Below are 12,500 nucleotides of genomic sequence, written 5' to 3'. Positions count from 1 at the left end.
ATCATATAAAAGTTTGCTGCATTTGTGAATTTTGAAAAGGTATATGATAGGGTGGATAGGGGAGCAATGTGGCAGAAATTGCCAAGTGTGTGAAATAGGTGATAGGTTACTTAAAGCAGTTAAACGTTTTTACAAGGATAATGAGGCTCAGCTTAGGGTATGTAGGAGAGAGGGAGATTATTTCCCAGTAAAAGTAGGCCTTAGGCGTGATGTCGGTATAGTTGTATAAAATAGAGAAATGAAGGCAGGGGTGTTCGGCAGAGGTGTGAGACTGGAAGATGAAGAATTTAACACAAAGTGGAAGTTGTCACCGTTGCTTTTTGGTGATGATACTCTGCTTTTGAGATATTCTGAAAAGAAGTTACGAAGGTTGTTGGGCGAATTTCGAGTAGTAAGAAAAGAAAATTAAAACTGAACATCGGAAAGAGAAAGGTGATGAGGGTAATAGCAAAAATTAGGTAAAGAAAGAATGGATATCAGATTGGAGGGAGTGTGGATTAATTGAATGTGTTCAGATATCAGGGCGTGGACTCGTCAACAGATGGGTCTATGAAAGGGGAAGTGAACCATAGAATTGATGAGGGGAGAAAAAGGTGAGTGGTGCATTGTGAGGTTTTTGGAGACAAAGAACGTTATCCATGGAAGCAGAAATGGAATGTATGAGCGTATAGTGGAACCGACACTCTCATATGGGTGTGAAACATGGGTTGTAAATGTTGCAGCAAGGAGGCTGAAGGCAGTGAAGATGTCATGTCTGAGGGTAATGTGCGGTGTGAATATTATGCAGAGAATTCGTAGCTGGGAGATTAGAAGTAGGTACGGGATTACTAAAAGTATTATCCAGAGGGCTGAAGAGGGCTTGTTGAGGTGGTTCGGACATTTAGAGAGGCTGGAACAAACTTGGATGATTTGGGGGGCGTATAAATCTATAGTGGAGGGAAGGCAGGGTAGGGTAGTCCTAGGAAAAAGTTAGAGGAAGAGGATAAAGGAGGTTTAGTGTGTGAGGGGCTTAGACATCCAGCAAGCTTGTGTGAGAGTGTGAGATATGTGTGAGTGGAGGCAAATGATTTTTATGACCTGATGTGCTGTTGGAGTGTGAGCAAAATAACATTTGTGAAGGAATTCAGGGTAACCGGTTAACCGGACCTGAGTCCTGGAGGAGGGAAGCATAGTGCCTGGGTTCTGAAGGAGGAGTGGATATATGTTGCAGTTTTTGAACTGTAATATCGGCACGCCTCTGGCAGATTATGATTGAGTGATGGAGAAAGTGTTTCTACTTTTTTGGGGTCACCCACCTCAGTGGGACACTGCCGATGTGTTAATAATAATAATAATAATAATAATAATAATAATAATAATAATAATAATAATAATAATAACAATAATAATAAATGGAGCAGTAGTTCTTCAGAGTGGTAGTCAGCAGCGGAGCGTGGGTAGTTAGGACCCCAGGAGCGTCTGGCCACACAATTGGATGCCACTCTCCCAGGAGGGTCAGAGATCCTACACTAACAGGATCAGTGCCACAAGCTTGGCCAATGAGATCGTTCCCATGCTCACTGTATCTGATCCTCTTTTGTTTCTTCTTCTTGTTTTTGTTGTTCTTTTTCTTTTCTTACTTCATCTATTTCTTCTTCTTTATCATTTACCATAATCATATCCTATTAAATTTTATTCTTATTTTTACTTCGCTATTTTCTGTATTTTATTGTCTTATTTTAAAATTATCCTAACTGTAATTAATACTAAAATTTATATTATAATTACCATCACCACTCCAATATTATTATTACTGTAGTGATTGTAACAGTAGTAGTTATAGAGGTTTCTAAAAGTATTATCCAGAAGGCAGAGGCGGGGTTGTTGAGGTTTGGACATTTAGAGAGGATGGAAAGAAATAGAATAACTAGAAGAGCGTATGACTCCGTAGCGGAGGGAAGGCGGGATAGGGGTCGGCCTAGGAAAGGTTGGAGGGAGTACAGGAGGGTTTGTGTGGGAGGGGCGTAGACATCCAGCAAGCATGCGTGAGCGTGTTAGACAGGAGCGAGTCTAGACGAGTGGTTTTTATGACTTGACGCGCTGTTGGAGTGTGAGCAAAGTAACATTTATGAAGGGATTCAGGGAAACCGGTTAGCTGGACTTGAGTCCTGGAGGTGGGAAGTACAGTGTCAGCACTCTGAAGGAGGGGCGTTGATATGTTGCAGTTTTTTTAACCGTAGTGTAGGTGTGCCTCTGACAAGACAGTGATGGAGTGAATGACAATGACAGTATTTCTTCTTTTTCAGGTCACACTGACTTGGTGGGAAACGGCCGATGTGTTAATAATAATTATTATTATTATTAGTAATAGTGATAGTTGTATAGTACTAGTAGTAGTAGTGGTAGTAGTTGTAGTTATAGTAATAGTAGTAATAGTGATAGTAGTAGTAGTTGTGGCAGTAGTTGTAGTTATAGTAGAAGTAGCAGTGATATTAGTAGTAGTCGTAGTATAAGAAGGAGAAGCAGAAGGAGGAGGAAAAGAACAAGAAGAATTTGCTCATATTAGTAACCAGATGAGTTAATAACTCAGGATAATCCAAGAAAGCCAATCACTGGCTTATTGCCGCTGGGGTAGGTTGTCGGCCCTCCCTCAGGATGCGACCTGCAATACTCAAGTAACACCCAGGTACCTACCTACCTAGGTGACAAGGATACAGGTGACCCAGTTCCAGGTGACCCGGTGCCAGGTGACCTAGTACCAGGTGACCCAGTACCAGGTGACGCAGTATCAGGCGACCCAGCACCAGGTGACCCAGCACCAGGTGACCCAGTTCCAGGTGACCCGGTACCAGGTGACCCAGTACCCATTCTGTGGAAGACGTTATCTCATACCCATCCTGTGAGAAATAGACAAAATAAAACAGAAATATTATCGGTCCAATGACTAGGTCTCAACATTCTGGCAGCTAAAGTAATTGTATAGTCGGTGATGGAGAGAAGTTCCGTTTTCTCTGGCAAAGATGCGAGGAGGGTGGGGGTGGAGGAGGGAGGGGTGGAGGGTGGGGGTGGAGGAGGGAGGGGTGGAGGGTGGTGTTGCAGCAGGGAGGGGGGGAGGGTGGGGGTGCAGCAGGGAGGGGTGGTGGGTGGTGTTGCAGCAGGGAGGGGTGGAGGGTGGTGTTGCAGCAGGGAGGGGTGGAGAGTGGTGTTGCAGCAGGGAGGGGTGGAGGGTGGTGTTGCAGCAGGGAGGGGTGGTGGGTGGTGTTGCAGCAGGGAGGGGTGGAGGGTGGTGTTGCAGCAGGGAGGGGTGGAGAGTGGTGTTGCAGCAGGGAGGGGTGGTGGGTGGTGTTGCAGCAGGGAGGGGTGGTGGGTGGTGTTGCAGCAGGGAGGGGTGGAGGGTGGTGTTGCAGCAGGGAGGGGTGGAGGGTGGTGTTGCAGCAGGGAGGGGTGGAGGGTGGTGTTGCAGCAGGGAGGGGTGGTGGGTGGTGTTGCAGCAGGGAGGGGTGGAGTGTGGTGTTGCAGCAGGGAGGGGTGGAGGGTGGTGTTGCAGCAGGGAGGGGTGGTGGGTGGTGTTGCAGCAGGGAGGGGTGGAGGGTGGTGTTGCAGCAGGGAGGGGTGGAGGGTGGTGTTGCAGCAGGGAGGGGTGGTGGGTGGTGTTGCAGCAGGGAGGGGTGGAGGGTGGTGTTGCAGCAGGGAGGGGTGGAGGGTGGTGTTGCAGCAGGGAGGGGTGGAGGGTGGTGTTGCAGCAGGGAGGGGTGGAGGGTGGTGTTGCAGCAGGGAGGGGTGGTGGGTGGTGTTGCAGCAGGGAGGGGTGGAGGGTGGTGTTGCAGCAGGGAGGGGTGAAGGGTGGTGTTGCAGCAGGGAGGGGTGGAGGGTGGTGTTGCAGCAGGGAGGGGTGGAGGGTGGTGTTGCAGCAGGGAGGGGTGGTGGGTGGTGTTGCAGCAGGGAGGGGTGGAGGGTGGTGTTGCAGCAGGGAGGGGTGTAGGGTGGTGTTGCAGCAGGGAGGGGTGGAGGGTGGTGTTGCAGCAGGGAGGGGTGGAGGGTGGTGTTGCAGCAGGGAGGGGTGGAGGGTGGTGTTGCAGCAGGGAGGGGTGGAGGGTGGTGTTGCAGCAGGGAGGGGTGGAGGGTGGGGTTGCTGCAGGGAGGGGTGGAGGGTGGTGTTGCAGCAGGGAGGGGTGGAGGGTGGTGTTGCAGCAGGGAGGGGTGGAGGGTGGTGTTGCAGCAGGGAGGGGTGGAGGGTGGTGTTGCAGCAGGGAGGGGTGGAGGGTGGTGTTGCAGCAGGGAGGGGTGGAGGGTGGTGTTGCAGCAGGGAGGGGTGGAGGGTGGTGTTGCAGCAGGGAGGGGTGGAGGGTGGTGTTGCAGCCGGGTGGGGTGGTGGGTGGTGTTGCAGCAGGGAGGGGTGGAGGGTGGTGTTGCAGCATGGAGGGGTGGAGGGTGGTGTTGCAGCAGGGAGGGGTGGAGGGTGGTGTTGCAGCAGGGAGGGGTGGAGGGTGGTGTTGCAGCAGGGAGGGGTGGAGGGTGGTGTTGCAGCAGGGAGGGGTGGAGGGTGGTGTTGCAGCAGGGAGGGGTGGAGGGTGGTGTTGCAGCAGGGAGGGGTGGAGGGTGGTGTTGCAGCAGGGAGGGGTGGAGGGTGGTGTTGCAGCAGGGAGGGGTGGAGGGTGGTGTTGCAGCAGGGAGGGGTGGAGCAGGTGGTGTGTTGCAGCAGGGTGGGGTGGAGGGGGGTGTTGCAGCAGGGAGGGGTGGAGGGTGGTGTTGCAGCAGGGAGGGGTGGAGGGTGGTGGTGTTGCAGCAGGGAGGGGTGGAGGGTGGTGTTGCAGCAGGGAGGGGTGGAGTGTGGTGTTGCAGCAGGGAGGGGTGGAGGGTGGTGTTGCAGCAGGGAGGGGTGGAGGGTGGTGTTGCAGCAGGGAGGGGTGGAGGGTGGTGTTGCAGCAGGGAGGGGTGGAGGTGGTGTTGCAGCAGGGAGGGGTGGAGGGTGGTGTTGCAGCAGGGAGGGGTGGAGGGTGGTGTTGCAGCAGGGAGGGGTGGAGGGTGGTGTTGCAGCAGGGAGAGGTGGAGGGTGGTGTTGCAGCAGGGAGGGGTGGAGGGTGGTGGTGTTGCAGCAGGGAGGGGTGGAGGGTGGTGTTGCAGCAGGGAGGGGTGGAGGGTGGTGTTGCAGCAGGGAGGGGTGGAGTGTGCTGTTGCAGCAGGGAGGGGTGTAGGGTGGTGTTGCAGCAGGGAGGGGTGGAGGGTGGTGTTGCAGCAGGGAGGGGTGGAGGGTGGTGTTGCAGCAGGGAGGGGTGGTGGGTGGTGTTGCAGCAGGGAGGGGTGGAGGGTGGTGTTGCAGCAGGGAGGGGAGAAGGGTGGTGTTGCAGCAGGGAGGGGTGGAGGGTGGTGTTGCAGCAGGGAGGGGTGGAGGGTGGTGTTGCAGCAGGGAGGGGTGGAGTGGTGGTGTTGCAGCGGGGCGGGGTGGAGGGTGGTGTTGCAGCAGGGAGGGGTGGAGGGTGGTGTTGCAGCAGGGAGGGGTGGAGGGTGGTGTTGCAGCAGGGAGGGGTGGAGTGGTGGTGTTGCAGCCGGGAGGGGTGGAGGGTGGTGTTGCAGCAGGGAGGGGTGGAGGGTGGTGTTGCAGCAGGGAGGGGTGGAGGGTGGTGTTGCAGCAGGGAGGGGTGGAGGGTGGTGTTGCAGCAGGGAGGGGTGGAGGGTGGTGTTGCAGCAGGGAGGGGTGGAGGGTGGTGTTGCAGCAGGGAGGGGTGGAGTGTGGTGTTGCAGCAGGGAGGGGTGGAGGGTGGGCTTGCAGCAGGGAGGGGTGGAGGGTGGTGTTGCAGCAGGGGGGTGGTGGGTGGTGTTGCAGCAGGGAGGGGTGGAGTGTGGTGTTGCAGCAGGGAGGGGTGGAGGGTGGTGTTGCAGCAGGGAGGGGTGGAGGGTGGTGTTGCAGCAGGGAGGGGTGGAGGGTGGTGTTGCAGCAGGGAGGGGTGGAGGGTGGTGTTGCAGCAGGGAGGGGTGGAGGGTGGTGTTGCAGCAGGGAGGGGTGGAGGGTGGTGTTGCAGCAGGGAGGGGTGGAGGGTGGTGTTGCAGCAGGGAGGGGTGGAGGGTGGTGTTGCAGCAGGGAGGGGTGGAGGGTGGTGTTGCAGCAGGGAGGGGTGGAGGGTGGTGTTGCAGCAGGGAGGGGTGGAGGGTGGTGTTGCAGCAGGGAGGGGTGGAGCAGGGAGGGGTGTGGTGTTGCAGCAGGGAGGGAGGGGTGGAGTGTGGTGAGCAGGGAGGGGTGGAGGGTGGTGTTGCAGCAGGGAGGGGTGGAGGGTGGTGTTGGTGTTGCAGCAGGGAGGGGTGGAGGGTGGTGTTGCAGCAGGGAGGGGGGGTGGGTGGTGTTGCAGCAGGGAGGGGTGGAGTGTGGTGTTGCAGCAGGGAGGGGTGGAGGGTGGTGTTGCAGCAGGGAGGGGTGGAGTGTGGTGTTGCAGCAGGGAGGGGTGGCGGGTGGTGTTGCAGCAGGGAGGGGTGGAGGGTGGTGTTGCAGCAGGGAGGGGTGGAGTGTGGTGTTGCAGCAGGGAGGGGTGGAGTGTGGTGTTACAGCAGGGAGGGGTGGAGGGTTGTGTTGCAGCAGGGAGGGGTGGAGGGTGGTGTTGCAGCAGGGAGGGGTGGAGGGTGGTGTTGCAGCAGGGAGGGGTGGTGGGTGGTGTTGCAGCAGGGAGGGGTGGAGGGTGGTGTTGCAGCAGGGAGGGGTGGTGGGTGGTGTTGCAGCAGGGAGGGGTGGAGTGTGGTGTTGCAGCAGGGAGGGGTGGAGGGTGGTGTTGCAGCAGGGAGGGGTGGAGGGTGGTGTTGCAGCAGGGAGGGGTGGAGGGTGGTGTTGCAGCAGGGAGGGGTGGAGGGTGGTGTTGCAGCAGGGAGGGGTGCAGGGGAGGGGTGGAGGGTGGTGTTGCAGCAGGGAGGGGTGGAGGGTGGTGTTGCAGCAGGGAGGGGTGGAGTGTGGTGTTGCAGCAGGGAGGGGTGGAGGGTGGTGTTGCAGCAGGGAGGGGTGGAGGGTGGTGTTGCAGCAGGGAGGGGTGGAGGGTGGTGTTGCAGCAGGGAGGGGTGGAGTGTGGTGTTGCAGCAGGGAGGGGTGGAGGGTGGTGTTGCAGCAGGGAGGGGTGGAGTTGGTGTTGCAGCAGGGAGGGGTGGAGGGTGGTGTTGCAGCAGGGAGGGGTGGAGTGTGGTGTGTGGTGTTGCAGCAGGGTGGGGTGGAGGGTGGTGTTGCAGCAGGGAGGGGTGGAGTGTGGTGTTGCAGCAGGGAGGGGTGGAGGGTGGTGTTGCAGCAGGGAGGGGTGGAGGGTGGTGTTGCAGCAGGGAGGGGTGGAGGGTGGTGTTGCAGCAGGGAGGGGTGGAGGGTGGTGTTGCAGCAGGGAGGGGTGGAGGGTGGTGTTGCAGCAGGGAGTGGTGGAGGGTGGTGTTGCAGCAGGGAGGGTGGTGTTGCAGGGTGGAGGGTGGTGTTGCAGCAGGGAGGGGTGGTGGTGTTGCAGCAGGGAGGGGTGGAGTGTGGTGTTGCAGCAGGGAGGGGTGGAGGGTGGTGTTGCAGCAGGGAGGGGTGGAGGGTGGTGTTGCAGCAGGGAGGGGTGGAGGGTGGTGTTGCATCAGGGAGGGGTGGAGGGTGGTGTTGCAGCAGGGAGGGGTGGAGGGTGGTGTTGCAGCAGGGAGGGGTGGAGTGTGGTGTTGCAGCAGGGAGGGGTGGAGGGTGGTGTTGCAGCAGGGAGGGGTGGAGTGTGGTGTTGCAGCAGGGAGGGGTGGAGGGTGGTGTTGCAGCAGGGAGGGGTGGAGTTGGTGTTGCAGCAGGGAGGGGTGGAGGGGTGTTGCAGCAGGGAGGGGTGGAGTGTGGTGTTGCAGCAGGGAGGGGTGGAGGGTGGTGTTGCAGCAGGGAGGGGTGGAGGGTGGTGTTGCAGCAGGGAGGGGTGGAGTGTGGTGTTGCAGCAGGGAGGGGTGGAGGGTGGTGTTGCAGCAGGGAGGGGTGGAGGGTGGTGGTGCAGCGGGGAGGGGTGGAGGGTGGTGTTGCAGCAGGGAGGGGTGGAGGGTGGTGCAGCAGGGAGGGGTTGCCGCTGGGTGGGGTGGAGGGTGGTGTTGCAGCAGGGAGGGGGGGAGGGTGGTGTTGCAGCAGGGAGGGGTGGAGGGTGGTGTTGCAGCAGGGAGGGGTGGTGGGTGGTGTTGCAGCAGGGAGGGGTGGAGTGTGGTGTTGCAGCAGGGAGGGGTGGAGGGTGGTGTTGCAGCAGGGAAGGGTGGAGGGTGGTGTTGCAGCAGGGAGGGGTGGACGGTGGTGTTGCAGCAGGGAGGGGTGGAGGGAGATGTTGCAGCAGGGAGGGGTGGAGGGTGGTGTTGCAGCAGGGAGGGGGGGCGGGTGGTGTTGCTGCCGGGAGGGGTGGAGGGTGGTGTTGCAGCAGGGAGGGGTGGAGGGTGTTGTTGCAGCAGCTAGGGGTGGAGGGTGGTGTTGCAGCAGGGAGGGGTGGAGGGTGGTGTTTGCAGCAGGGAGGGGTGGAGTGTGGTGTTGCAGCAGGGAGGGGTGGAGGGTGGTGTTGCAGCAGGGAGGGGTGGAGGGTGGTGGCAGCAGGGAGGGGTGGAGGGTGGTGTTGCAGCAGGGAGAGGGGTGGTGGGTGGTGTTGCAGCAGGGAGGGGTGGAGGGTGGTGTTGCAGCAGGGAGGGGTGGAGGGTGGTGTTGCAGGGGTGGAGGGGTGGTGGAGGGTGGTGTTGCAGCAGGGAGGGGTGGAGGGTGCAGCAGGGAGGGGTGGAGGGTGGTGTTGCAGCAGGGAGGGGTGGAGGGTGGTGTTGCAGCAGGGAGGGGTGGAGGGTGGTGTTGCAGCAGGGAGGGGTGGAGGGTGGTGTTGCAGCAGGGAGGGGTGGTGGGTGGTGTTGCAGCAGGGAGGGGTGGAGGTGGTGTTGCAGCAGGGAGGGGGGGAGGGTGGTGGGGCAGCAGGGTGGGGTGGAGGGTGGTGTTGCAGCAGGGAGGGGTGGAGGGTGGTGTTGCAGCAGGGAGGGGTGGTGGGTGGTGTTGCAGCAGGGAGGGGTGGAGGGTGGTGTTGCAGCAGGGAGGGGTGGAGGGTGGTGTTGCAGCAGGGAGGGGTGGAGGGTGGTGTTGGAGCAGGGAGGGGTGGAGGGTGGTGTTGCCGCAGGGAGGGGTGGAGGGTGGTGTTGCAGCAGGGAGGGGTGGAGGGTGGTGTTGCAGCAGGGAGGGGTGGAGGGTGGTGTTGCAGCAGGGAGGGGTGGAGGGTGGTGTTGCAGCAGGGAGGGGTGGAGTGTGGTGTTGCAGCAGGGAGGGGTGGAGTGTGGTGTTGCAGCAGGGAGGGGTGGAGGGTGGTGTTGCAGCAGGGAGGGGTGGAGGGTGGTGTTGCAGCAGGGAGCAGGGAGGGGTGGAGTGTGGTGTTGCAGCAGGGAGGGGTGGAGTGTGGTGTTGCAGCAGGGAGGGGTGGAGGGTGGTGTTGCAGCAGGGAGGGGTGGAGGGTGGTGTTGCAGCAGGGAGGGGGTGGTGGGTGGTGTTGCGTGATCAACAACCCTTCTTCAACATTCTCAACATTTTCATTACCCTCCAGGGAGGTTCTCATCATGTTGTTTGATATGTTCATTTCCTGAACCTTCCCTGGCGCCACCATCTGCCATCATGCACGTCATCTAACCACGTAATAATAACAACACAACGAGGGGAATAATCAGAAACAAGCAGGAAGAGGAAGCACAAACACACGCTAACCACAGGTGGGAACAACACCTCGAGGTCAAGTGAAGACAAGTGATTTTTATGATTTGACCTGCTGTTGGACCGTGAACAAGGCAATAGATATGAAGGAATTCAGGGAAAACCGTTAGAAGGAATAGAGCCCTGGAGGTGGAAAGTACAGTGTCTGTACTCTGGAGGAAGGGTTTAGATGTTCCAGTGCTTGAGGTGGGGAATACAGTATTTGCGATCTGGAGAACGGGTAGGGATGTTGCAGGCCTGGAGATGGGAAGTATAGTGTCTCCAGTCTGGGTAAAGGCTGGGGGGTGATGCAGTCCTGGAGATGGAAAGTACAGTACCTGCACTCTGATGAAAGGGTGGGAATGTTGCAGTTCGGATGGTTATCTGAACTGTGATTTCACACTTCTGGCAAGACAGTGATTGAATGAATAACGATGAAAGTGTTTCCTCATTTTTATGTCGCAGTACCTCGGTAGTAGACGGCCGGTATATTCCCTCCCCTAAAATAAAGCCTGGAGATCAACATGTTAGGTTCTCTAAACCATTGGGAAATCCTCTTTCTAAATCCTTTCTGACACTAATGTCTTGGAAGCCTTCTGACGACCATAATTTTCTCCATGAGCCACAAACTTGATTCATATGTTAATCTGTTTAATAAACTTCACTGATTTTCCTTGTAAACCCAATTGAAAAAGAGTCATCTTAAAATGAATAGTGCTAATTTTGAAGGCCATTTCACACGCTTTTTGAAGGCTTTTTCGCTCATACTTTGAAGGCATGCCCACGAATATTTAGAAGGTCTTTTAACGTATAATCTGAAGGCCTTTTCACGCATAATTTGAAGGTCCTTTCACGCACTATTCAGTTTTGGATGCACTTTTCCAATCGCGTTGAAATAAAACTGCATTGCAAAGAAAAACTTGATTAAAGAGTTTGATGCATTTTCCAGTTAACTTACTCTCTACGACCGTCACACAGTGGGCACTAGAGTTAGCAGTTTTCCCTGTCATATTCCATGATACAGGATGGGTTTCCCTGTCATATTCCATCACGCAGGATGGGGTTTGTCTGTCATATTCCATCACACACGATGGGTTTACCACTGTCATATTCCATCACACAGGATGGGTTTCCCTGTCATATTCCATCACGCAGGATGGGGTTTGTCTGTCATATTCCATCAAACACGATGGGTTTACCACTGTCATATTCCATCACACAGGATGGGTTTCCCTGTCATATTCCATCATACAGGATGGGTTTCCCACTGTCATATTCCATCACTCAGGATAGGCTTCCCACTGTCATGTTCCATCAAACAGGATGGGTTTCCCTGTCATATTTCATCACAAAGGATGGGTTTTCCACTGTCATATTCCATCACTCAGGATGGGTGTCCCACTGCCATATTCCATCACACAGGATGGGTGTACCATTGTCATATTCCATCACACAGGATGGATTTTCCTGTCACATTCCATCACACAGGATTGGTTTCCCTGTGATATTCCTTCACACAGGATGGGTTTCCTTGTCATATTCCATCACACAGGATGAGTTTCCCACTGTCATATACCATCACACAGGATGGGTTCCTTCCATCATACAGGATGGGTTTTCCTGTCATATTCCATGACACATGCAGCAGTCTGCAGTGTTTGGGCCACGCACAATATGCAGTGTTAGAGCCCCGTACAATATGCAGTTTTAGGTCCACGTACAACATACAGTGTTAGGGCCACGTACAATATACAGTGTTAGATCCACGTACCATATACAGTGTTAGGGCCTCGTACAACATACAGTGTTAGGGGGACGTACAATATTCAATGTTAGAGCCACGTGCAATATGTATTGTTAGGGTCACGTGCAATATAGAGTGTTAAAGCCATTTACAATATACATTGTTATGGCCACGTACAGCATACATTGTTAAGGCCACGTACAATATACAGTGTTAGAGCCATGTACAATATGTAATGTTAGGGCCACGTACAATATACAGTGTTAGAGCCAAGTACAATATGTAATGTTAGGGTCACGTTCAATATACAGTGTTAGAGCCACGCACAATGTACAGTGTTAGAGCCACGTACAATACGCAGTGTTAAAGCCACGTACAACATACAGTGTTAAGGCCACGTGCATTAACGGACAACGTAGTCCCACACCTCAACGGGCGAAACATAGCCTATAAATTCGTCAATTTTGCAGAGGAAGAAGAGAAGTTCTGTGAAAAGTCGAGGAAAAAGGAAAAAAATGGGATCAGTAAATCTGCGTGAGCCAAACTTTTAACAGTTAAGGCTTAACTCACTTAGAAAGCTTTAAAGGTGTAATGCAGCTTAACCTAAGATGTTCCACCACCACTCTGCTACACCTGCTGGTGGTGCAGCCTGGTGGTGCAGCCTGGTGGTGTTGTGTTGTGTAGCGTGATAATGTAGAGTGGGGTGTAGCATGGGGGGGGTGGCATAGTGGCGTAGCATGGTGGTGTGTCGTGGTGGTGTAGCGTGGTTGTGTAGCATGGGGGGGTAGCATGGTGGTGCAGCTTGCCGGGTGGCGTGGAGGTGTAGCGTGGTGTAGCGTGGTGGTGTACCATTGGGGGTGGCGTGGAGATGTAGCATGGTGGTGTAGTATGCGGCGGTGGCATGATGGTGTAGCACGGTGGGGTGATGTGGTAGTGTAGCATGGGGGGTGTGGTGTAGCATTGGGGGTAGCGTGGTGGTGTAACATAGGGTGTGGCGTGGTGGTTTAGCATGGGAGTGGCATGGTGGTATAGCATGGGGGTGTATCATGGAGGGAGTGTGGTGTATGGTTTTGGTGTATTCTGGCCTTTCAATAAAGTGGCTCCAGGTTGGAATCCACG

At 56.0% G+C, this 12,500-nt stretch overlaps 1 protein-coding gene across 1 annotated transcript in view; it reads right to left on the bottom strand.

Moving 5' to 3' along the window:
• LOC128703372 (uncharacterized) overlaps positions 1 to 12,500 on the bottom strand; it is a 25,471-nt gene that overhangs the window by 855 nt on the left and 12,116 nt on the right. The window contains exons 5-6 of the mRNA XM_070087092.1: positions 10,406 to 10,460; positions 2,678 to 2,876 (exon numbers count right to left, since the gene is read on the bottom strand). Of these exons, the coding sequence (XP_069943193.1) occupies positions 2,678 to 2,876; positions 10,406 to 10,460 (254 nt within the window). The remainder of the gene's footprint in view (positions 1 to 2,677; positions 2,877 to 10,405; positions 10,461 to 12,500) is intronic.

The sequence above is a fragment of the Cherax quadricarinatus genome, chromosome 20 (assembly GCF_038502225.1).
Source record: "Cherax quadricarinatus isolate ZL_2023a chromosome 20, ASM3850222v1, whole genome shotgun sequence".
Lineage (NCBI taxonomy): Eukaryota > Metazoa > Arthropoda > Malacostraca > Decapoda > Parastacidae > Cherax > Cherax quadricarinatus.
Note: the sequence above shows the minus strand (reverse complement) of the source record. Positions and strands in the feature narration are given on the sequence as shown.